Here is a 25,233-nt window from a genome sequence, read left to right as displayed (position 1 = left end):
TCAGTTACTGCAGAGTTTCAACATGTCACTGGAAAACCACCTGCATAGAATTGAATGTGATATATTTATAGCTAACAAATGCAAACAATGGTGGGTTGGAGCACTGAGTGTGTGGCTGGCCCTGTTGGTGCTGGAGGGTCAAACAATGCTGTGACAGCTGCCATGGACACAGTAAACTGATAACATGCTCAGAGAGTATAAATCACTCTTATCTCTATCTTTGTGGTATTCATTACATGCTGGGTTTCTGATTGTGCAATGAAATGGCATTTGACTGAAGATGATTGGTGTTTGTTGGGGAAGTTGTCCCCAAGCCAAGCCACTCCTTTGGAGTACAGCAAAGAGTCACAGCATCATAACAGGTGGTTTTGTGAAGTGTAGAATCCTTGGTGAAATTACTGTGGATTTCTACATCCAGGTCCTTCATTGTATGACAAAATGTACAATATTCAGTCAGTATGTGACAGACTGAATAAATTCTTCAGTGACTGCCCCTGCTCAACTTAAACAAAGATTTTCTTTTGCCACCTGATATCAGTCCCTTGCTGTCAAAACACTTTTTTGCAATCAGGAAAGAAAACATGCCAAGAGACGGAGTATTAAGTAATAATTTATAATTATTTTTCTTCAGATTAAAATAATTTTATAAAATTTTGTAGGGTTTGATTGTTTTATATCAGGTTTGTAGACAGCACTTACATAATACATGCTCACACTCAGAAAAGATTATTTCACCCCATGTGTTTACTGTCATCATTCCTTTGAGTATGTTCCACTTGATTCTGTAAAGCATTAAATGTGCCAGAGGAAATACCAAAGGTGAAGATATTGAATACTGTTAGTGTTACAAAAGACAAATAAGCTGAAAGTGTTGACATGACAGCCTAAGCCACCAGAAGAAGCTGACGATTTTCTCAACTCCCGAACTGCTTTCAAGACATGGTTTTTCTACAGCAATATGGGAGGGCAAGAAAGGGCTGAAATAAAATACTGAATGAAAAGAAAATATTTTTAGCTTTAACAGCAAACATTTCCATCCTGATGTGCTTTTCACACATTTGGTTGCTCAGCAGGGACAGGAGACCCCATTCACTGGTGAGACAGCACACCCATGTATGCTGCCACTCCCAAAGGCACTCAGAGGATGTGGCCACATCTGCTGGAGGTGCAGAGCTCCCCTAGGAGGAAGCTGCCAGTGTCTGTAGAAGGAAGTGGGCACTGAATGCTTCTGTTCATGACTCTGCTTTGTTTCCTCTTCTCTCCTGCTCTTACATGCACCTGCCAAAGGTACATCCAGCTTCATCCTGCCTTTGGGTCTGGTTTACACACCTTATGATAACCTTTTTATACAGCTGGGATAGAGAGAGAGAAAAATCAGATCTGATTTTTTGGCTGTTCACGGGTCAGTTGGGAGGTGCCTCAGAGTCTCATGCACTCTGGCTTAATAGAAAAGCAGAGCTCATTTTGGGAGAGTAGGTCAGTTCCTGCCTTAAGGGGCTGGAGAGGATAACCCTCTATTCTCAGACTCCTCTTTCTTCTTTTGCAATCTCAACCCAGCCTGGCCTGGTGTTTCTGATTGCCCTGCTGAAGGCTTGGCAGCTGGTTTTGTTGCTGCAGTCAGGTCTTTCCTCTTCTCTGACGGCTCCTTTTTGCTTGGTGCCTCTGCTCTATCTGTCCCTTGGCCACTACTCTCTGTGGCACTGGATATTTCCTGAATAGCCAGCACTGGCTGAAGGGGCTCATTGCTCTTCTTCCACCTCCGGGCCCCAGACTGTGTATTGAATTCATACATTCTGCCAGAAACTTGCAAGAACAAAAAGGTAAGAGATTAAAATAATTCTTACTTTAGCAGATTAATACATGAAAGTTCTCAGCATGGGGTTGAAATGAGAAAGGTGAAGCACTTGGAATTCAGCTGGTCAGGAGAGGTGGCCCTGAGAGGGAAAACCTCATTTCTGTGGGGACCTGGGTGTTGCAGTGGCTGCTCAGAGGACATGTTGGCTGTTCTGCCACTAAAAGAACTGTCCCTGCAGTTCAGGGAACAGCAATATTTAAAACATTCCCATTACAAAAAAAACTACTTTCTTGTGACCCTATAACCCTATCCAGGCTCCAGCTACCAGGGATTGACATGGATGGTGTAATAAACACCTGAATAGTTATAAGGACAAAATTTCTGTCTTTAGCCATACTGAGCAAGACCATTTTATATGTCTGTGCCTATTTTGTCATGTAGAGTTGCCTACAAGAGGTAGCAAAACCTGCTTAGGAGCACAATATGCTACGTACATCTTCCAGACCATGTCAGCTCATCTGGACTGACCCAGGGCTTGGAGATCCAGACTCTCCAATGAGTCTTAGCTGCATGCATTCCTTCTCCACCCACACAGAATGCTGCAGAGTGAAGTACTATGTGTTTTGCACAAGTACATAATTCTCTCATATATACAAAATACTGTTAAAATTTGTGTTGTTTAGCACACATGGCTACCTTTCCTTGTCAGAAATATTTCTGTCTCTATTTGGGTTTTATGGGTAATTTCTATTTGTACATTAAAAGCAAATATCTTCTCCTTCAGTTCATTGCTACCTAGAGATAGGTCAAAAAAATTCTATGTGTCCAGTGTGATTGCCTCACAGTCTAAATCACTGTGTCTTGCTAAAGAGAGAATCAGGAGCTATAATGGCACTATCTGTAATTAAACATTAGTAACACAAGACGAACAAAAGACCGTTAAGGCTTGGAAAGAAACATTGTTTATGTGTTACTACATGTTGCCGTTTGTATCAAAATTAATGGTTTATGACACATTAACACAATTTGAGCAACTAAAGATGAAACTGGATCTCTTTAAATGTTATTTTTTCTGACTGCTTACGAGGTAGGCGCGTTAAAGCAGCCCAGATCAGGAAGCAGCTTCTGACCATCCCTCTTAATCATATTCAACAGATGATGCCCTGGGAATTATTAAATCTCTTTTCCAAACCAGCAACCTTTGATCCTCTAGGGTTTGGGATGAGCTGTGGACAAGGGAGGGGAGGAGTGGGGAGCACACATTTCCCTACTCTCACCACAAAGCTGTGTTACAGCTTAATGTTAGTGTCAGGCACGACACAAATGCTGTGGCTCTAGATGACAGTTTGGATGGGCTCAGATCTCCTGAAGTCCAGCATGGTCAGGTTTGCTGAGAAAGGGAGCCCCAGCTGTCCTGCAAGAACACTGCAAAGCAGCTCTTGCAGCAGCCTAGAGATTATCCATGACTATCCATGACTTGCAGCAGCCTAGAGACTACGTTTAATATATTACAAATGCAGTTACACACGGAAAAAAACCCAGGGATTTTGGAGCCCATTCCTCCAGATCTCTTTATAAATAGCAGGTGAGGCTTGGACCTGGATCAAACTGGCCTTAAGCAGCCTTGTGGATGGGCTTAATTGCGCAGTAGGGTCCCACTTGTTTGCCCAAATTGTACTGAAGTCTCCATGCTTAGTGTTTCCCATTAGCTCAAGGCATCCAACAGCTCTGAGCCAACTAATAAGAAACACAAGTTACAGGCACTTGGGTGGAAATTGGCCAGATGAATCCAAGCTTTGAAACAAGCCTGCCTTCTGGATAATTTCTAGACCCATTGTTTCAGACCTATTTTCAGATCTATTTGTTAAAGACCTATTTTGTCTGACTTTCACACTTCACCAGCCACCATCTCCATGCTGGGGCCCTCAGCCATTAGGCACAGGGCTGGGCACCCTAATTCCAGGCCAAACATCAAAGTAAGGGGCTCAGGCAGGGGCTGTTTCAGGGGAATGAGGTGAGCCAGATCAACCCTCAGGGAAACAAAAATATTTTTCCTGTAATGAGCCCTGCTGCAGAGCAGTGGCTGTCACTTGGGGAACTGGATAAGCACACACCTCCCAGATCATCCTGAGGTCTGTAGCTTTTGCCTTATCTTCACTTTTCCCAGCTGGTTAATCAGATAAGGTCAGAGTTAGTATAGCTGGAGCCTGGCGACACACTCAGTAGCTGTTGCCAGCTAATTGCCTTCCCTTTTCTCACCAGCAAGTGATGCTTGAGCCTTGGATAAACAGCAGCAATGCACTGTTGTTGCAAGGGAGGAAGTTTGTGCAGGAGCCAGCAACTCACCCACTCACCCTGCATCCAAGGAGAGGTTTAAGAGATGAAGTCAATACTTCTGCAGTGACATTAATCTCCTGGCCATTTCCCAGACATGGGAAGGGTGAGACCATGTAGACATGACAGCATCAGAGCAAGAAACTTGCAGCAAATTCCTCCTCCCCTGCCACCTTCCTATACAACATCCATACATTCCAGTTTAGCTAGGGAGTAGTGAACAGGCTTACAATCAGATGTGTGCTTTCAGGGGCCATAAATATATTCTACCATTACAAATGGTGCTGAGGCACTGTCTTGATTCTCACTATCTGTGAGATATAGCTCCCATTCTCCTTGGAAACAGCAAACCAGAAATATTAAAAGCCAATATCAAACCATACTTAAATTGACTAATCCAGTTTGTTTCCAGCCTAATATTCATATCCCTCGTTAATTGCCTTTTATTACCTGGATCTCTGGCTTCTCCATCAAAGACAGTGTTTAGCTTTGTCATTGTCTGTGCAGAAACACAAAGTGTGAAATGAAACCTGTGAGTTACTCAAGTCAGAAAGAGGAACAGTGACTTGGAAATGGTGACCTACATGGATGGAGGTGGATTTGTATGACTCGTGAATTGGGTTCCTTTAAGTTGGGTTTAATCTAAACTGGCAACAAGAGCCATTTGTGGTATAGGGTTTTGCCACTTGTTCAAAGGAGAATTAATGAGGTCTGGCATGTTAAATGCCTCCATGTGTGTAACCACAAGAGGGTCTCTGCCCAGAGTAAGCTTGGGAATCCCCTCTCTGAAAAATGTGGGGAGAGGGAGTTTCTAATAAAAGTGCCTTGTATAGAGTCACAGAATATCCTGAGTTGGAAAGGACCCACAAGGATCATCGAAGTCCAGCTCCTGGACCTACAAAGGACCACTCCAGAAATCACACCAAGTGCCCGGGAGCATTACAGCCTTTATGCAATTATGTCTGTGAAAATGAAGGAGACCCAAGATCTAGGAGCAAAGAACCATCTCCAACAGTGGAAACAGCTATGACATTTTGCTACAAATTCCTTATCAAGGCCAAACTATTTTCAGCTTGGGCACACTGGTGTACCTTCCTGGTTGCACTCAGGTGGGACAGAATTGGCTACACAGGTCAGTGGTGTCTGAGCAGTGCACTACTGCTATCAGAGAAGCTGGGGCACTGTCATCCCACCTCTGCAGTGAATCTCCAGACCATTGCTGTGAGCACAGCCTGTCTGGCCTCCCAAGCACAGCATTTTGGCACTTGGAAGCAAAGGGTCCCAGAACAGGTGAGTACCTTTCACATCCAGTGTTGCTTCCAAACACAGAGGCCAGTTGCGGCACTGAAGTGTTTGAAGACAATATATTTTTTTCTTGCCTATCATTTTTATATTTGCTTTGGAAAACAGACACCTTTCATAGAAAAGGTCCTATGATCGTATTACATGATGGGTCTGGCAAAACTGAGGTTTGTTTTGAGGCCAGCAGTACTTACCAAAACTACTTCTTTCTTAGGCTTCTTCTTTTCTATGGAAAGAAAAGTGCGTGTTGTTAACAATCAGAATTTTCTGATAGTGACTATAGACACTAAAGACAAGATTTCCTCACAGAAATAGACATTCTTGCTATTCAAAGGCTGAGACATCTTAAATGAGTCTTATTTCTTTTCAAATGCTGAGTGAGAATCCATAGTTGCCAATGACTAATCGAAAGTCTAGCCTTGAAAATTCAGTAATAAATGAATACCAATGGTTTGTTAAACAAATTTCCCTTTCTAAATAATACCAACAGATATAGAAATTCCCCTTCGGGAATATCTGAACTAGAAATGTAGATTATTGTTTTCCATGAATGTTTGTAGTTGCAAAGCTTGTGTCAAATATCTTCTTGGAGACAAAACATGGAAGTGCTGCATTTTCAATCAAGTAAAATTCAGACTGAAGAACAGTTTGGTTGTGTGTGAATTTACCACACTATTAATTCATCCCATATGCAAACAAATACAGCAGCAGTGCCATGGGCATCTCGACAGCATGGATTTGTGGATGATACCCAGCTAGTTGCTATGATTTCTTCTTGCTCACTCCTTGCCAGTTTGTTTAATGGCCTTTCTTTGGAGAACTGTGCCTGGCCACAAACATGCTTTGCAGCCAGCTGTGCAAAACTCTGAACTGCTCCAGTGGATCTCAATCTGAGCACTGATGGGAAACCTGTTCTGTCTGGCCTTTGCTGCCCAGCATTTGGGAACCAGTTTTTCAGAAAGCAAAAAGCATTCATTTTTTGGAAACCAGCCAACACTGAAATGTCTCAAATTGGGCAACGAAGAGAACAGCTAATTTTGTGGAGTTTGTTAGTCATGTGTTTTTTCTAGCTGGGAGATACTGAGTGAGGAAAGGGGATTTACAAAAGCAGGATCTTACTGAGCCCATATGAGCAATGCTTTCTAGCAGAAAGCTAGTGGGACTAAAAGGAACAACACTGCTTTAAAAAAACATGATTTTCCATGTGCAATTTATGCTCCTGCTAAGTTACACAAATCCCTTTAAAAGCACCAATACTTCAAAATAAATCTTTATTTACATGAAGTAATGATGTTAAGGTAGAAAATGAAGGGATTGGAGAACAGGGATTTAGAGTGGACAGGACTCTTGAAGGTGCTACAGATGGATGAGATGATTTTTGAACAGATATCATATAAAATGCATGTGAAAAATACAGTCATTCTTTAGCATCCCAGCCAGAATAACAGACGACTCTGAATTTGGTTTTTGCCTAATAGTAAATAGATTTGAAGACTGAAAGGGCCATGAAATCACTTTGTCAGGCCTCCCATAATTGGTCAGGATTATCTAATCTCAGTACCCTTGTACTGTGTCAAAGTTATATCTGGAAATTAATTTAGAAATTTTACACTGAATCATAAACAAGGTCGTGTTTTGAAGCATTAAAATACAGAAAAGAGGTACACACCTGGAGCATTTATCCTGTAATGAAAAGAAGATAAGAGTGTAGTTAACAAATGTCATAGTTTTGTCTACATTAAAAAAATCATGTTTTCTGTTATCTTTCTCTTGGCAAGAAGAATTATTTCCTTCAATTCTGAGACTTGCTTGATTCATTTGGTTTCTTGCTTTGCTTTCACTAAAAGCCTGTATCTTTTAATGCTGCTCTCAAACAGGAAAACAGCCCTGAGCATTTCTCTAACACTTCTCCAAGAAGGAATGCTATTAAAATAATAAGTCTTATTGATGAGAGCATAATGAATTTATATAATCTGGAAAAATGTATTTTCAGATATTGTCATTTCGTTCCATCCTTGGAGGAAGGTCAATTTTTTGGATCTGATCTGTTCAGAGAACACCTTTTAAAATATTTGAAAGGTTGTAAATGTTTCTGAAAATATAGAAATTGCTTTTTAATGGGAGAGCCTGGCTCTCAATAAATCATTTGCCCTATTACTAAATAATAGTAGGAGATTCATTTGTCATTTTTATCACAAGCTGCTAAATGCCTTACACACATGATTTGAACTGTAGTCACAGTTGTATAGTACCTCTGTACCTCTTTACATTTAATGTAAAATAGATGTCCAAATCCTGAGAATAATTGTAGAAATCGGGGTTTGGTTTTTTTGGGTTTTTTTTTTTTTTATTATTCCAGCCACTTAGAGGATGCTTATCTTTGTTTGGTGAAGTACAAAGTCAATTTAAAGGCAGCCTGGCTCCAGCCCACTGAGAAAGCAGCCAGCAGGGATCTCTGTACTTCCCACAGTGACTCAGAGCCAGTCCCAGGTGCTTCCATGTCTTTTGCCAAGCACGAGCACTTAGAGGTACTGTGAAGCTTTATGAACCAGAGCCTTGTAACTGACTTGGATAAAACTCCAGGAAATCTGCAGAAATTTTGCCAGAACAATGAATTTGGCATGAGCAGCAACATTTGCAAAGGACACTGGGATCTGTAGCAGAGAGGGAGGAAAATGCATCCAGTAACTACCTAGAGGGAGCTCCCTTGGAGTGGGGGTCAAATACAAACCAAAATATTTGTGGTCAGCACAGTGTGGCACAGGCTCTGACTGAGCCTCAAAAGCATAGCTGCCTTTAGAGGTCATAACTGCTTATTCCACTTCTACCTTCAGCTAATGCTAATGTTACTAAACCCATGAAAAAACCGCCATGGACACATTTCCTTGATTTCATATCATTAACACTAAATATCACTGTAGCTCATACTAGCATTTACCACAGTCCAGGGCATATCACTATAAAAGATTTAAATCATCGATATCATCACGGCTGGAAGGCCTGAGCCATCTCTGCCATTGCCAGGTGCTGCTGGGGACCTGCCCAGAGTGCCATCGGGGAGGACTCACAGAGGTGTGCGGCGTGCCTTCCCTGCCGGAGGGCAGCGAGTGCGGAGCCACGGCAGCAGCAGGAGCCCCAGGCAGCCCAGCAGTCCGAGGAGCAGCAAACTGCCCAGGGTGATGACAAAAGGCACGTACCACGCCGAGGCAGAGTAGAGGTTTTCCCTTTTTGTCACAACGGTGAAGCCAGGCTTTTAAAACAAGACAGGAAAAGTTCATCGAGGACACATGGTGACACCAACAACACCTTTCATCTGGCTGAAATTCTGCACAGAGGCACCTGGCCCGAGCTTGCCCCGGGGCTCTGCAGATGATGGGCAGAGGGAGATGGTGTCTGCTGGAGACAGTGATTCATCCCACATGCCTGCCTGCTGACTGCCAAGGCAGCTCAGATGGCTGGGATGGACCACTGAGCTCCTGGGGCCACCAAAGGCAGGTGAAATTGAGCCCATCCACAAGGCAAAGGGGAAGTTCCAGATCACATTTCAATATCTTATATCAAAACAAGCATGTTGTGGTGGAACTTAAAAGCCTCAGGTTGCCTGAGAGGCTGTGAGCGCACTGTTGGAGGGTGGGCAAGTTCAGGGAATACTGTCATTACTGAAATAATGTTTTCTTGTTACCTAAGGCAAAACTGGAATTAGGTCATCTTCACTGCAGTGATCATTCAGCCTGCTTTGTAAGAGGAGTTGAACCCTAAGGAACTGGGTTACTGTATGAAAAGAAATGAAACTCCTTTTTTTACCCTGTGACTTGTTCCAGAAAGGAAAACCACACTTCCCGAGCAGTTGCAATCTCCCACATCTTCCTGAGTGTCAGGAGACACATCTCTGAGCTGTCACATCACTTGATGCCAGCAACTCATTCATTATGGTCCCATCATGAAACTATCCTCACACATTTCAGAAATTATTCATTGCTCTACCTAGTCCATTACCTAGTGCAGTACTATTACTTTCAATCATCAACTGAAGTTTTTATTTACTTTTCTGTAAGATGTGTAATCACATTTAGTATGAAATTTACCAGGGTATCTATTTCTTTATAGTTTAAGAATAATTTTAAAATAACCCATTTAGTCTAGTCAAAAAGAGATACATCCAATCCTTAGAGAAACTCTCAAATAAGCTCCATATCACCACCACCACTTTATCCTCACTCTGACTGAAGTCACAAGTGATTTTTTGTGATGGGGCTTCTTTTCTACACTACCAGCTTTCCAGTGTCTGACTCATCAAGTTGCTGCACTGAACACATGTAAGGAGTAGTGATGGGAGAACTTGCTGTAATTGAAGTGTTCTTCTGGAAAATAGCCTGAAAGTGGAAGGCTGATATCTCTGGGGAGACAGATTTAATGCTGTGGTATGTGGTTGAGACTGTTTGTATTTGTGGTAAAGCACAGGAAAGAAATACAGAATAAGTTTATTCAGCTTAACATTTCATTTCCCCATCAAGTAGGGGGAGTAGAAGGCAGTAAAAAAATAATTTATTCCTTCCCAACAGAGCATTAGATAATAACAGGGTTATTAATCAGTCTGGAAATTTGGATTTAAGCATTTTCATAGAAAAGCAACCAGACTTATAAGTGCTGTTCACAGGATCCTTTGATTCTGGCTCAGTTACCAGTAGCATCTAGAAGATCCAGACCATTTTATGGTGAAGAGCTCTTTTACCACTTCACTTGGATACTCATATTTTCACTCCTGCGTACAAGAGACAAAAGGGTAATGCCATCTGCAGGCAGGCAGGGAATGGATGGACTCTGGATGATGGAAGATGGTGCAGCAAGGCATGAAGGAGTGACTGGTACAAGGATAGGAACAGAGTGGTTGGTACCCTCAGGCTGTGTCACATCTACAGGCAAGACAAAAGGAAGCTCTCCTCACATCCTGTACCAGCCTGATGGAAATCAACTCTGAAATTAAACCGGTAAGCCAGAGCTCATGAGGGCTGGCTGTGCAGAGGAGTGGACTGTATTGCTTGGACACAGGCCCACAGCTCCACAGGCTGTGCAAGGTAGGATCCCACCTGGGCTGCCAAAAGCTGTGCAGGCTTCCCAGCTCAGCTATGGACCATCATATGGGCAGGGAGCTCAGGAAAGACCCATCCCACCCCTCTAGATTTGCTGTCTGAAACCTTCTGAAACCTCCAACAATGCTTTGAGGCTGTGCACAACTGCTTCAGTTCCTGACAGGCTGCTCCAAGTTTTACATGACAGTGACCGCAGGGATGGAAAAAAGACCCTTCCAAGTGAGGAGGATTTCTTGTCGTTGTTGTCTGTTTCATCTCTGGTAGCCACAGATTAATGTGTTCCAATGCTAAAGAAGCACACAGAAGTGCAAGGCAGCTGGGGGAGTGAACAGCTATGAATAAAAAAAGAGGCCGTGCAAAATGCATGAGGTAATTTTAAGGTTCCAGGCAAAGGTTAATCCCTGCTCTTTCCTTATTAATAAAGCTGCCAAAATCTTTAACTTTCCAGTTGCATGGTAATGGCAGCATGCCCAGTCCTTTGGCTTCCTGCCCTTTTTGTTTTAGAAACTGAAATACAAAACACATGTTATGACTCTACCTGGGACTAATCCTCCATGACACCAAGCACATCAACCACCTCTGGCTTCATCATAAGAGCGCAGGGCTCAGAACTTACCAGGATGAGATGCACTCTAGGTTTTTCTTTCCTTTCGCATACATCTATTCTCTTTTCTTCACTCCTGTGGAGATTAGTCCATAAAAGAAATGCAGAACTGAACATAAGTTTAAGTGAACTTACCGTAGTGGTAGTGGCAGTAGTTGGGTTTGGGATAACTCTGATGTTTAAAGTCACCGTTCCAGTTTTAATTAAATGTGTGCTTTTGTCCCTGGCAGACAGTAAATTGTCGTCTGTTATGTAGATGCGCAGACTGTAAATCCAATTTGTATCAACTCCACTCTCATAATCAAACCTTGATGCAAGAATCAGCCGAGATGTGTTGGAGCCAGCACTTGGTGAAAAGATGAAATGGCTGTTCTCATTGCCTGCAAAAAGATAACAACAATATGCCAAAAAATTTGCTTTAATCTCCCATTAAAGTAGATGTGTGGAACAAGCGGTGAGGTGTGCTGAACTATCAATAGCAAGAAGGTCTACTTGACCTTGCTTGTACCATGTAAAACAATACACCCATAAAAGCATTACAATATAGAATAAGACCCTCTGTGGGGACATAGCTGAGAGGAGGATGTGGAAACACTTCAGAGCATAGGGCACACAAGAGGTCACCTGAATGACCTGTCCTTACAGCCTGGGGAGCACCCAACAACACCCACTGGGTTGAGGACCTAGAGTGTCCCTGGAGTGTCAATCCAGTCTCCTTCCGTGGCTTCTCCCTCTGCCCAGATGCAGTGACCTTCAAAGAGGTCCCCCAGAAGAGAGTTAATGACTCAGTGACATTTATTGCCTCCAGAGCTTTGTCAGCACCACGGGGCAGGGAGGAGAGTTGGGAAATGCTAGCTCCCCACCCCTTGCTTTCTGTCCATTGTAGCTGGAGAGCTGCTCGTGGCCTGGGCTGCTGGTAAACCAGCCTCAGCTGTGAGGGTCTGGACAGAGCACACATACAGGGGATCAAAGCCTTGAAAAGGCACCAAATGTGCATTGGTTTTGCTCTTGTTGCCCCACAGAGATCAAGAGTTGACATGATCTTGAAGGCCATGCCTATTTTACAGCACAAAAAGGGCCATGAGCTGCTCTGTGGCTCAGAGGCCAATGCCTGGTGCAGCTCAGGTCTGTACCACCAGGACTAAGCCTGTGGTGAGACACTGATTTACTAACACAACCATGGTACGGATTCATGTGTCAATACCATGTTTGCAGAACTCCTTCTGTGGCATCAAGGGGCTGCAGTAGGACAGAGATTCTCTCCTTTGGCACAGCATTTTACTGGCACCTAAACAATGTGCTCCCTCCTTCACAGTGGTCACCTCAGCAACAAAAAAAGGAATTGCCCCAAGAGAGTGCATTCCCATTTTAGTGAGGCCAAGTGTCATCCCATACCACTGCAGTTCTCCAAGTGGATGCAGCTGATCACAAGATCCAAACAATGGTTCTTAAAAGGAGGGTTTATTGCATGCAGCATGGACCTATGACATGCAGGTTCAAGCAGCTGTTTTAAGCAGTGCACCAGCATTGAGAGGTGAGATATGCAGTGTAACAGAATTTTCCATCTTTTCTCAAGATTTACTCAGCTGTCATTGGAATGGAAATACAACACTGCACACCAATCCAGCTCATTCTTCTGAAATTCTTGTCAACTGTGTAATTAATAGCCTATTAATTAATGTGACAGTCAATCCTGCCTTGAAAGGGAGTGGTTCTAGCTGCTATCACCAGTAGCACCAGCACCCAGCTTTGGAGACAGCAGCAACACTTGTGGATCACAGCTAGCTCACCATAAAAAGTAGCACACAAATTATATTAGGGTTTTTTTAATAAACGTAAGTGAACCAACAGCATTCACTATTTTTTTCACTGTTCCCAGCGCTCACACTGTGACACAGTACCTTCATTAATGAAGTAACGGAAAGACCTGGGATCAGAATCACGATCTTTACATTCAATCCTGAAGCCATTAATATTGGTCCCAACAGCTAAGCTGACTGGGATTTGAAGCGAGTAGAAATTGGGTGAACAAACTGGTTCTTCGTCATTTACTTCCAAAACATTCACAGTTACCTAGAAGAAAAGAGAAATTGCAAGCTGAAGTTGCTTCAGTGTGCTGAGCCAGAATGTTATTAACTTCAGCAACTGTTTGGCTTTGGCCATTTTGTTCTTTTGATCAACAACTGTTGAAGAGCACTGAAGTCCCCTTCAAAGCTGGTTCCTGCCAGAAAATGTCCATGATCATTTGTCCTTCAAATCTTCTTGTGATCAGCACTCTTTTGGGAACAGGTTCCTTAACCTCAGCCGTCTTCCAAAACTGAGGGGTTTTCAAGCTGATATGTCTGACTGTTTAAATAACCTGAATTGTGTTACAGTTAAAATTAGAAATAATAATAGTACCACATAATCATTAAACTCCCTCCCAAAACTCTCGATTCATTTTACAATCATTAGTTAAGCTTCTTTGCATATTCAATAACCATTCAGAGCATGATCCATGAAAGGAAGAGTGTTTATAGACTGTTCCCAGTGAGAGAGAAATGCAGGTAATGGCCTCCTGCCTGGCTGGGAGCACCCTGAGTAACACAAGATGTGTTTTATGTCATCTGGGACTAGCTGGCTGAGAGAAAAAGGCTACTCTTTACCCTCTAATGTCTGTCAGTCAGGCAACAGATAAGCTTCTGATGCTAAATTGTCATTAATCATCACCTTGAAACACTATAGATGATAAAGAGATCAAATGCCTCCTAGCTAGCAACTCTATGGGTGGTGCTTGGCTGGAATAAAAAGCAAGCCCAGCACCTGTGTCACCCCCAAGAGATGTGCAAAAATCAAATGCAAAGCAGTCATGAGGGAGAAAATGCAAAAAGAAGTAAAAGGGAGTGAAGGGCACTGGGATTCTTTGAAAGAAGGGACTATGGAATACCCTTGTGGATATACAATCCATACTTTTTCTTCTGAATAAGATAGGTCTGGGCAGCAAACCTGAGCAAAACCCTGCTGTTAATGGTTATCATGGTAGCTGGCATGGTCTTGGCTCCTGCCAGATAGCACCATCAGGGAAATAAATAGATCATGGGCAAGGCACAACTCCAACAGGCCAAGTGGACACAGCTGTACTGGGCTGGCCCTCTGGCATTAACCCAAGAGGCTGTCCAAGCCCTCCTCCCATCCACATCCTCTCTGTACCATTCCATGAAAACACAACTCTGATGAGCTGCAACACAGTTGTTACATTGCTTTGGACACTTTGCAATAAAAAAAAATCACAGACAAAATCAGAAGTATGTCTGAGGACCAAGGGACACTACACAGGTTTCAAAAAGGATTTGTCACTAAGAATGGCTACAATTAGATTGTGATACCTGGCCTCGAGACCCTGTCTTTTTTCTTTTTTCTAGTACCTCTGTAGCCATAAAGAATAACTTAAATTGTCTAGAACATAGAAAATAATTTCACTGCCCAGGCAAAATAGAAAAACATTCTGAGAAGCAAAAACCACAATTAAAATTATTAAAATATTGTTTTATCTTTCTTGGTAAGAAATAAGCCAGCACTGACTGAACAACACATCTTTCATCTGAGTAATATATGACTGTGTAGGGTTGGACTTGCCTTTTACAGACCAAAGTGCTTTGCCCAATGTCTTCCTGTTCTTGCCAAGAAGAGAGAAAGATGTAGCTGAAGCGTAAGAAGGAGAGTAGATTTACTCACTGATGCTGTTGTAGACTTCTCTTGGTCTGAGGCCTGTACCGTGAAAATATGTTTCTGAGTTGTTTCATAGTCTAATCTAGCTAAAATTCTCACATCTCCTTTGGAAGGGCTAATCCAGAAGATATTTGTGTAATCCCTGGAGCCTGCTCCAGCTACAATGGAGTAAGTGATGGCAGTGGGTGGCAAGTCCTTGTCTGTGGCATGCACTCTTCCAATGCTGGATCCAACTGAGAGACAGAAAATCCATATTTCATTAACATTGAAAGACACAGAAGGTACAGGGTACTTGTTTCAACAAAAACTTGATGAAACTGAACTAAAGATTTGGTTTAGAAAGAAAACTAAAGCAACGGTGTGAGAAGCACTATTTCACTGTGGTGTGCTGTGGCTCCCCTGTGCATGGGCTGCTAGCAGTAAATACCAAAACACAAGAGTCTGTGGAGAACCTCCGCAGAAATGCACCATGGCTGGGCCAAGGGAGTCCTCACTCATCTGTGTCAGTCTATAAAGGTTTCTGTGCACCACCACAGTCCCTCCAAAAGGCTAATTTAGCAAGAGCAGAAAGACGGTCTAAAACAAGACATCTGAGTTCAGTTCCTGGCACTGTCACAGATTTCTTGTGCAATTGCTGAATTTGTCTGTGTCTCAGCCTCCATCTGTACAATTGGAGTTTTTGCCAGTTTAGTCTATTTAAGGGTAGTAGGTGGTTGTATAGTGAGACCCTAGCTGAACTGGAACTTTGAGCCATTTGCCTCATTTACATACATGAAAAATCATTTAGAGAAAAAGGCACTTAACAACATGGCAACATTATTTCTATCATTCAGGTGCTACTTACTGTACCTTTAGTAACTTCTGAAACACTAAATGCATAAGATGAATTTCCGAAAGCTGGAAAAAATTCATTCACTGGCTTTATCCTGATGTAAATGTAGATGATATCTGGAAATATAACAAGATTAAATCATAGTTAAGTATAGCTGTGAAATTTTCTCATGCATATATTCAAAATACATATGGTATTCCTCTCTCCATGCTGTTACAGCACAGAAAACTACCAAAAGAAATGTAAAAGGGATACTTGCTTGAGTAGTTAGGATGGGCAATATCTTGCACCCCGACAGTAAAAGTATAAACTTCAGCTCCTGGATTAGCTGGGTTTTCTAAATTAATAGTTCCAGTCATCTAAACAGAAAGGAACACAATCATATTTATACCTGCATACATGAAGTCACAGTACACATGATGACAATTACTATTTTCAGCATTCTGTGAGTGTGATTTGCCCCTTGGATATATAGAATTGTTCTATAGGAATAACATTGGCAATTCCAGGATTGAATTTCAAGCTTTTCCTACATGCTCACACTTCTGCAAACAGAATTTCTTCCCTTGAAGAGCAGCAAGTTTCATCATTTGGATCATAAGGTCTTGACCTTTTACCTAGTCAATTCAAAGCATGTGTAATGGGCTGGCTATTTACCCTGTCCTGTGCTGGCTCAACAAGGATCTGGGATTGCTAAACAGCAATAGTTACTCCTTGAGCTCATGCCTGCAGACATTAACTAAAGGTATAAGGTCCAGCCACGAGTGTTTGTCCAGAAACCAAGTTATTGCTAAATGGTGGCTCTCACAGATTTAAATCCTAGTGTCCTGAGCTCTCTGTCTTGCTGTAGAAGCCTTTTAAACTTTGGGGCAGCAGGACTAACACACAGGCATCCACTGCTTGTTGTCTCTGCAGGGAAATTCCAGGAGAAACAGGTCACTTCATATAGTCTGTTACGTTGTACATACACAGTGATCAAAGGCAGTGATCAATCATATCCTGTGCAGTGAGGAAAATGCTTGTTATGTTGGCAGATGAAGAAGCTAAGGGCAGTGCTCATTGACAAGGAAATCTCAGATCCAAAATTAAAATGAGCCATACAAAATCATTTTACTGCCCCTGTAGCACTCCTGTCTTTTAGACAGAATGCCTATTTTTTGTTATTTTCCTTTTTCTGTAGTTGCCCACAGTCCTTTTTAAAGCAACAAAACAACAACCATTGCACGTGTCCAGGAACTAGTGGGGTTCTGGCAAACGCAATTTTGCCAGCAGCTATCAGCATAAGAAATCCATACTTTGACATGCAAAATCACAGAAGTGCAAATCCCACCACACTTTTGTGAAAATTTGCCACTCAAAGTGGTTTTACAAATCTGACCAATTGCTGAGTTACTGAGTGTGAGATTTCTCGAGTATTTAAATTCTTCATGCTGAATAGCAAGGATCTTCCACAGTCTGTCGTGAGTAAATGGGTATGAAATGGCATAAAATTTCTCTGTTTATCCATATCAAAGTTGATGCTTCACACTCCCAAAAAAGAATATTTTTTTCAATCATATCTAGCACATTTATTTAAAACTGGAGAAAACAGTCTCTGTTCACTAAATTCTGTAGAATCCTTAGAAAGCATCCTACCAAGGGGTATATAGTTCACATCCAGTCAAAACAGTCATTTTCCATATCATATCTACTGTGAAATGGATTACAGTAATTCTTTTTCCTGTACAATGAATTAAAAAAACCTTATAATATTTCATAAGTTGACTTCTGTAATGGGATAATCTAACATAAAGCCACAAATGACTGACCACAAGTCTTCCAGACACAGTGGACTGCAGAGCAAAGTTATTGCTTCCAAAACCAGATAATCCAGTGAAACTAAATTGATTGTTGGATGGATCAACATCAATATCTTCACAGTAAGTTCTAAGATCAACAAGAACTGTCCCGGGAGTTGCATTTTCATTTACTTCTTTCCTGTTTAAAATAAACACATTTCCTGTCAGAGAAACTTATATTTCTCCTTTTGAACTCTTAGTATATCACATGCCAAAACATTAATTTATTTCCTAAGTTAAATCTTAGATCTAAATATGCAACAATGGAAGAAGCAATGCAGAAAGTGACCCATATGTTGTGAAGGACAACAGCCCTGTACAATGGGCAGGCTGACAATAAATGTCCATTTGAGCCTCCAGCTGTAGGTCTGGGGATGTACCCTAGACTGCACACTGGCCTGGGGCAGCAAGGCAGTGCCAAGGCAAGGAAGAGACTCCATACCTGAAGGCAGAAGGATTGCACTCGGGTGGGTTGTCATTGATATCATCAATAATGATTGTGATCTCCATTTCACTGGCATGGCCTCTGCTGGGGCTGTCCTCCACCCGGACTATCAGTGAGATGTTGGGATGGAGCCGCAGTGGAAGAGCATCCCGGTCAATTCTCCTGGTCACCTGAAGCACTCCAGTCGCTGTCAAAGAGCAGCCAGAAGTCACACATTCACCAAGGAGGGAAGCAACAAACGGTCATGGTGTATGTGCCAAAGGACAGGGCAGCTCAACAGACAGGGAGCAGAATAAAAAGCCTTCTGTTCTGAGTAAATCCTGCCTGGATTAGTTTGGGGGTTTTTTTGAAGCAATACAAAATGTCTCTGAACGTTCTGGGTAAGATTAATGGCTAGATACCACTGCTCAAAAATTTGCCTTAGGAGGCTCAACAGAGGGTTTGTAAAGCAGTTATGTTTCTTTTACTCTCAAGCTTCTCGGGTGAGCCAGAGTTGAGTGTATTCACAAAGAATCAAGGACAATGAGCTGCTAATGCCTGTGCTGTTCTTGCTCCCTAGCCAGTAAGATAATTTCACTTTCCACTGTTATCACTCAAGCATCCTTCAGCACCTCCAAATCTACTCACACATCAACAGAGCTGCTCTTAGCTGTGACAGACTGTGCCAAGTGCTCTGGTCAGCCACTAACTTAATACTTTTTTTTCCACTTCCCTTAGCCTTTGTTCAAAGATTTTTATGGCACAGTAGAAGTACTATTCCCAGAACACAAAGGAGGTAAAATAACAGTGCATATATCCTCTGCCTTTTGGAGTGTAATTGAGGAGGAGGGTGGCAATACATGGCCAAAGGGCATAGGGAATCCAGAGCATTTAAGGATCATGCTGATCCCCCACAGCACTGTGTTACGTGGCACTCCTTACAACTGTGATAAGCAGTTCTAAAGCAACAGCACACAAGGAGAAAAGCAGTCACTGAATGCCAACCCTGAAGCAAAAGCCTCTGGGGTACAGAAGTACAGAGCCCAGAGAGCAAGAAGAAGATAGGATCACCATGAGAAAGATGACTCTTTAGGATGGCCTTGCCTGAAGATGGTCATGAATGAAGCAATGAACCTGAGATATAGATTTGCTGTGCACCTCAATGCTAAGGAGGATTTCAGATGGGAGAAAGGACATTAAGGTCTAACCACCTGCAGTCCTCAAAGATTAAAAAGAAGTCAGTAATCTTACTTCCACCCAAGGAACCATCACCCTCCAGCCACAAGTCAATATTTGCCAAGAAGTCACCTTTGGTCTACTTTCTTTGACATATCTTACTGAATCTTAGTCAGCTGACCAAAGAATTTGACCCTAATAAGGGACTAAGCATTCCTCATTGCTACAGGGAGCCACAAAATAAAGTCAATTTAAAACTAAGGCAAAAATAACTCCTCTGATGTAGACAGTGGGGGTTTTTGGTTTGTTTGGTTTTTGGGTTTGTTTTAAGATGTCAGAAGTCACATTTTTGTTAGTCTTACCTGGATCTATGGAGAAATATCTGTCAGATGACTGGATGCTGTAGAAAAGTCTGCTGGAAGAGTCTTCATCATCAGGATCTTTAGCTATTATATTGGCAACAGTGGTGCCCAGGCTTTGCTCCTCTGGAATCCTGTAGATTCTTTGTTTTCTACAAGATAAAATTCAGCAAAACGTGTCGTATTTGCAAGGGCAGCTGATTACAGACTTAGCTGAGCAGCCAATTGTAGCAGCAGAGCCATGGCCATGCTGGGCTCAAAGATGGCTATTTGCATGTCTGGATATATATCCTAGTCACTGGTTCTGCCAGCTGGACGTTTAGCAGTAGCTGAACTGGCATGTGTTCATAAAGCATAACACAGCCACACAAGTAAGTGCTCTTCCCCTGTAACTTTTCCACAGTAAAAGCAACTTGACTTTCACAGAATCATGGAAGTTGAAGAGGTAAGGGGCTATTAAGTCATGCCATTCATCTCCCTACAGAGCCACCAGCTCGTAAAGCCATTTGCTTTAATTCCTTTATTTTACAAGAGAAAGGCAAAAATACAATAAGTAATGTAGTTAATCATCTTTTGGAATGAATGCTGGAACCTACTGGGGGGCAACAGTATAACAGACAAGTTAAGTTTTCCCTGCAGTAGGCAAAGGCAGGAAGGAGCACTCTTCTGGGTATCAAACAGATGCACGTGCCTCAAACTCCCAGCAGAAGCTGTCTGTCTGTCTGATGCATTTTACATTGGGAAAATGGCTCTCTACTGCTGCTGTTTGGCATGCCAGTGCTCCCAGATTTCCCATGAATTGAATTTTATAGGTCAGATATGGCCTGGCAGGCAATTGTGCAGGATTGCTTAAAGTGGTTGCAGTTTGATGTTCACATGGGTGCTCAGGTGGACAATTACAGTGCTTGAACCATATGCAAAAATAGGCATGGACCAGGACACAAAAATCCTGCAAGGAATTTCATAAGGCTGATTTATATTACTGAGTCACGCACAACCATCTCCTGATTCTAGAACTCAAACAGAGTTGAAGGTGCTCAAGAGTTCAAAAAAGCATTAGAAGTGTGTTTCAAGACTAAATTCCTTTTGCACTTTTTAAACATCCTATGCTGCCACTCATGTAAGTGACTGGTCTGTAGTTCCCAGCACAGGAAAACATGAATCCTTCATTGTTCTCTGAAAATATACATCATGGGGCACTTAGCAATTGGAGCAGAGAATTGCAGAGACAGAACAGAAGATTCCATGCCTCCAGGTCTCCACTTGCGATTTTTAAAATGGTTAAGAAAACACACTATCTTCAACTGTTCTGTCAGTTCATATGAAAAGAGGCAAGCATACAGGAGAGAAATCACATTTTCCCAGTAAAATACCTAACTTACAGCCAGAAGAAAACAAGGGGTTTATGAAGACTGTCATGCCAGGGTATTTATGAAATTTGTATCTCAATCTTGGCATTGTATCTCTTCCTACCTTGTTCTCCTCTTGTTTCCATAGTCATGCAGAAACAGATCTCCCTCACTCCCACAGCTCTAACTGCTTTTGGCCCGAAGTAGGAAACTCGCCAGGCCCACTGGAACCCCAACTCCAACCTCTCTGTGACCAGCAAACTCACCAGAGCTCCACGCTCACAGCCTTGCCAACCCTTCTGAACCTTGCACTGGTTGTTATCCCATCCCCCACTGGATCTTTTGGGAAGAAGTGGGACATTACTGAGCACATCCCCATAGCACCAAGCACCAGTACAGCTGGGGAGGAGTTGGGGGCCACTTCCTACACAGCTACGTCTGGGATGTGTCCTGTTGTCCATCTGTCTGCCACCTGCCAGTGGCTTTTTACAGGATGGTTCAAACAGACCTTTTAGTCACTGCAATGTAATTGCAAAGGAAGCATATGTTTGTTTTCTTGTCTTCCTCTTTGTTTTCCTGACTCCACAAGTTTTCCATTGATTTTAACAGCCAGAATTTCAAAAGGCTGAATGCCAATGTAGAGTTGTGAACACCAAAACCAGATGTGTTTGCATATACTGTGGGAACAATTAAAAAGACCCTTTGAAACTCTGTTCTTGACAGCTATGATGAGGGTTAAATAAAGGAGGTTTGCTAACTCATCAAGTTTCCCCAGCTCCCATCCCAGCACTAATTATTACAGTGTCAGGAAGCATTTAGCCCCAGCATGCAGCTCACATTGTAGAAGGGGACAGGCCATACATGTGCATATTAAGGATAGATCATGAAGTGCCATTTAATCTAAAATTCTTTATAAACAGAGCTGCTCTTTTTGGTCTGTAGTGTCAATCTAAAAGGGAGAAGATTCAAACAAATACCAGACTGTGTCTGAGCCATATGAAGGCTGAGTCTCAGAACTTAGGTGTTATATATTCTCAAGTCACTGCAGCTTTCACTAATTCAAACAAGTAGATAAATATTTAAAAGAGCTCTTTTAGTATTCCAGACACAAGGATAAATACACAGAAATTGCAGCATTAGGAGGGAATAATCAGTCTAGAACACAATGTGCAGATGTTGGCACTGGAAGAGAACTCCTACTGCTTGCAGAAGTACAGTGACATGGAATGATCTGTTAACCTTATTGTTTATTGCAGACGTGAGGTTAAAGTATTAAATAGGTAGTAAAAACAACAACAAAAATCCATGCCTATTTCTAACATTTAATTCTTTTGTTTCTTCAGATTCTTCACCCCTTTATCCATCAAAGTCCAGATCCTTGGCCTTGGCTCTGGAGCCATGCATTGCTCTGACTCCAGAAAACACCCAGAAGATTGTTCCAAACAAGTGGCTGGAACCTCTTGGCATGGCCCTAGAGGCTACCCTGTCTTCACCTTTGCATAGATGGCAGGAGAGCAGCCATCATAAATATTCTCAGCAGGGACCTTGTAGAGTCTCACAACCAGGAGACATCATGACAGTGCCTTGAATCCCATCAGTGTCTCATGCAAGTGACAAAGATAAATCAACAGAGTCAGATCAACTGTAGTCATTTTCAAGCTCCTGCTTCAGAAACAACCATCCATCGTGTTTTCAGTTGCAAAACCGCCTGCTCATAGGACATGCATATTTGTTCCCATTTTTTCAAATTTTTCATATATCCTTGCTCCATTAGTCTTCAAAAGCTATTTTTGACTTGTGCGTTATGACAAAATTTCCTGCTTATGACACAGTAAGAGACAACACTGTTTCAACTGGGATTGTTTACAAGTGTGTCTGGGAAGAGGAAGACTGATCAAAAGGAAGACCTTTTTATGTCTAGACATTTCTGCATGAATAAATACCATTATGGTGAAATGCACACCTGCATAAGGAGCTAACTCCGTATGATTGTATTCACACAGGATGAAATTAATCTCCTTGTCTGAACTTGTCCACAGATCTTTGCATAGTTTTAACCTCTCTCAATGCTAACAAGTAAAACAAGCTTATTTGGCTGTCCTTAGCATGAAGGCAGAGCCCGGAAAAGTTTAAACTATTAGGAATACAAATAAGAATAAGTGAGGGACATTAGGACAAAGCTTTCCAGTATAAGAACAGAAATCACAGCAAAATTAAAATACCTTTTTCAGTACTGTTTTATTGTCAACATTATTTGCCCTTATGTTAAACCCTCCCATTGGTGCCAAAGCAGTAAACCTGAGAAAACATCTACATTTTGAATGCAATAGAAAAATTTTACTCACGTGATAAAGTAAGGGCTTTCGTCATCGATGTTAATTATATTTACATTCACTGTTTTAGTTGAGTTGAGTCCGTTTGGATCTGTCACTGTTATATTTAAAAAGTAACTGTTAAATAAGAAAAATAGAAAAGAATCATTCTGCAAATGTCAGAAAACATTTCTCTGGTTACTACAAGCTAATAGGCCATGGAAATAAAATACATTCCTACCAATGTGGATCTTTCTCATAATCAAATTCTTTTGTGGAAAAAATAGTTCCACTTTCCGCGATCAAGAATGGCACTGTTGCAGGAAGCAGTGAATACTGAAATGAAGAGAGCAGGGAATTAGTTTTTTTAAACATCTCTCCATTAATTCCTTGCCTTGTAGAACAGGCTGATTGACAGAGAAGGATTTGCCCTGACTGTGTATTGAAACACTGACACAAAGATGCCAGTTCAGGGCCTGATCACCACACCTTGGTTGTGAGTGCTTTGCTTACAGCCCGTGGAGAGTCACAGGCATCAAGCTACATCAGAGCCCACCCTGTTCTCTACCTCCATGGACTCCAGGTGTCCAATGAGAATTTCACAGAAAGGGCAGCCAGCAGGGCCACACCACTGCAAGCAAAAATCAGCTTAGTGGTGGCAGAGCCCTGCATGCACAAAGGAGAAGTGAGAGAAGGGGCAAGGCTGGATTTGGGGAACATAAGAGCTGTGGAGGAGGCAATGAAGTTTGGAAGTCCAGATGATGGAAGAGGGAAATGAGGGGAGAGTGGACCTTCACAGAGTACATGAGGGTGTAAGGCTGAAGGGTGCTCACAACAGCTCAGTGCTGAAAGAGGTGGGACACAGAAGCAGCCACTTTGTACGTTGCACAACACAAATGGTCTCCACACCAGCCAAAGGTGTGGCAGTGAGCAGAGCACCCCAACACTGCACACAGTAGTGAGAAATGCAGCACTGTGCTCCCTGTGGCCATGAGGTAGTTACTACACACCCACCCTGTCCTCCCCTCTATCTTTCACATACCAAGGCAGCACCAATAAGCCCTCAAGGACATTTCCTTTACCAGTGCAGGTGTTAATAATACCCATAAAGTCTGAAGTATGCAACAACAGAGGGTCATGCACCATGCAAATAACCTGCAAAAGCCACTGAGCAGATCTGCCCAAGGATGTAACAGCATTTCTTTATTTGCAGCTTCTTACGCCTCAGATGTGTCAGGGGTTAGAAGGCATGTGGAACTCACTGCCATTGCTCTTGAACACAAAGCAGAGCTAAACCCCTACAGCTCTGCTTTCCTCTTCACCAGCTCGGTTTGACAGGGCAAAGAGTGAGGACAGACTTCCAGCTAATTGCTTTCTTGAACAACACTAAACATTGAAGTAGCATCTTCAGTTCCTGAATGTGCTGCATTTTATAAAGCCAAAGTCAATAAAGCAAAGATACAACACAATTCTTAGGTAAGTGCAGTTGCTTTTCCCCGACTATCAACTAATCACTTTCCACAAGTTCTTCTGGACACCCAGAGTATTTTCTGATCAGCCAACATGTTTAGGTAACAGAAGGTGACCATTTGTCCTGGGATTGTCAAAACCAGAGATTCGGTTGCCTTGTAAGTAATTTCCTCACTGTGTCATTTAAAAGATTTGTGATACAGAGGGTAAAAAGTTTTATTTACTTTTAGTCACACCCATCTACAAGAAGCATTTTGCAAGCCTTTTTTAAAATTTTAAGTTCACAATTTCAACTGCCTCTCCGATTAATTATATCAAATTCTGCCTTCAATATCCCTTAATTTTGTAAGGCTGAGAACTTAAAATATAATTTATGTCCAAACATTAAGGCTGGGTTTTCTTAGTTTTCTATTCAAAATGCTTCTTTTTTTCCAGACTAAACCTTTTCCTGTGTTCCTGATAAGGAAGGAAGTTATTGAAAGGTGATGGTAATCTTACTTTGAGTTTTGCATTTTCAGGATCAGCTGCATCAACTTGGTAAATGCGTCCTGGAGGTATCCCTTCCAACACATAGATTGTCACAGCTGCATGGATATAAATGTACTCAGTGTTATCTGGGCAAAAGTAAAGGACACAGCAG

At 42.1% G+C, this 25,233-nt stretch overlaps 1 protein-coding gene across 1 annotated transcript in view; it reads right to left on the bottom strand.

The window, feature by feature from the left end:
- Nucleotides 1-593: 593 nt before the first annotated feature.
- The window catches only part of CDHR3 (cadherin related family member 3), a 34,707-nt gene continuing 10,067 nt past the window's right edge, over nucleotides 594-25,233 (bottom strand). Inside the window, exons 4-19 of the mRNA XM_085079994.1 lie at nucleotides 25,092-25,177; nucleotides 23,365-23,459; nucleotides 23,157-23,261; nucleotides 19,466-19,614; nucleotides 17,946-18,135; nucleotides 17,474-17,642; nucleotides 15,898-16,024; nucleotides 15,683-15,781; nucleotides 14,840-15,066; nucleotides 13,027-13,198; nucleotides 11,261-11,505; nucleotides 8,500-8,681; nucleotides 7,101-7,114; nucleotides 5,626-5,657; nucleotides 4,580-4,628; nucleotides 594-1,803 (exon numbers count right to left, since the gene is read on the bottom strand). Of these exons, the coding sequence (XP_084936120.1) occupies nucleotides 1,490-1,803; nucleotides 4,580-4,628; nucleotides 5,626-5,657; nucleotides 7,101-7,114; nucleotides 8,500-8,681; nucleotides 11,261-11,505; nucleotides 13,027-13,198; nucleotides 14,840-15,066; nucleotides 15,683-15,781; nucleotides 15,898-16,024; nucleotides 17,474-17,642; nucleotides 17,946-18,135; nucleotides 19,466-19,614; nucleotides 23,157-23,261; nucleotides 23,365-23,459; nucleotides 25,092-25,177 (2,255 nt within the window). The 3' untranslated portion in view covers nucleotides 594-1,489. The remainder of the gene's footprint in view (nucleotides 1,804-4,579; nucleotides 4,629-5,625; nucleotides 5,658-7,100; nucleotides 7,115-8,499; nucleotides 8,682-11,260; nucleotides 11,506-13,026; nucleotides 13,199-14,839; nucleotides 15,067-15,682; nucleotides 15,782-15,897; nucleotides 16,025-17,473; nucleotides 17,643-17,945; nucleotides 18,136-19,465; nucleotides 19,615-23,156; nucleotides 23,262-23,364; nucleotides 23,460-25,091; nucleotides 25,178-25,233) is intronic.

The sequence above is a fragment of the Lichenostomus cassidix genome, chromosome 1Aa (assembly GCF_008360975.1).
Source record: "Lichenostomus cassidix isolate B80296 chromosome 1Aa, HeHo_3.0, whole genome shotgun sequence".
Taxonomy (NCBI): domain Eukaryota; kingdom Metazoa; phylum Chordata; class Aves; order Passeriformes; family Meliphagidae; genus Lichenostomus; species Lichenostomus cassidix.
The sequence above is the reverse complement of the archived record's forward strand: the minus strand, read 5'-3'. Positions and strand labels throughout refer to the sequence as shown.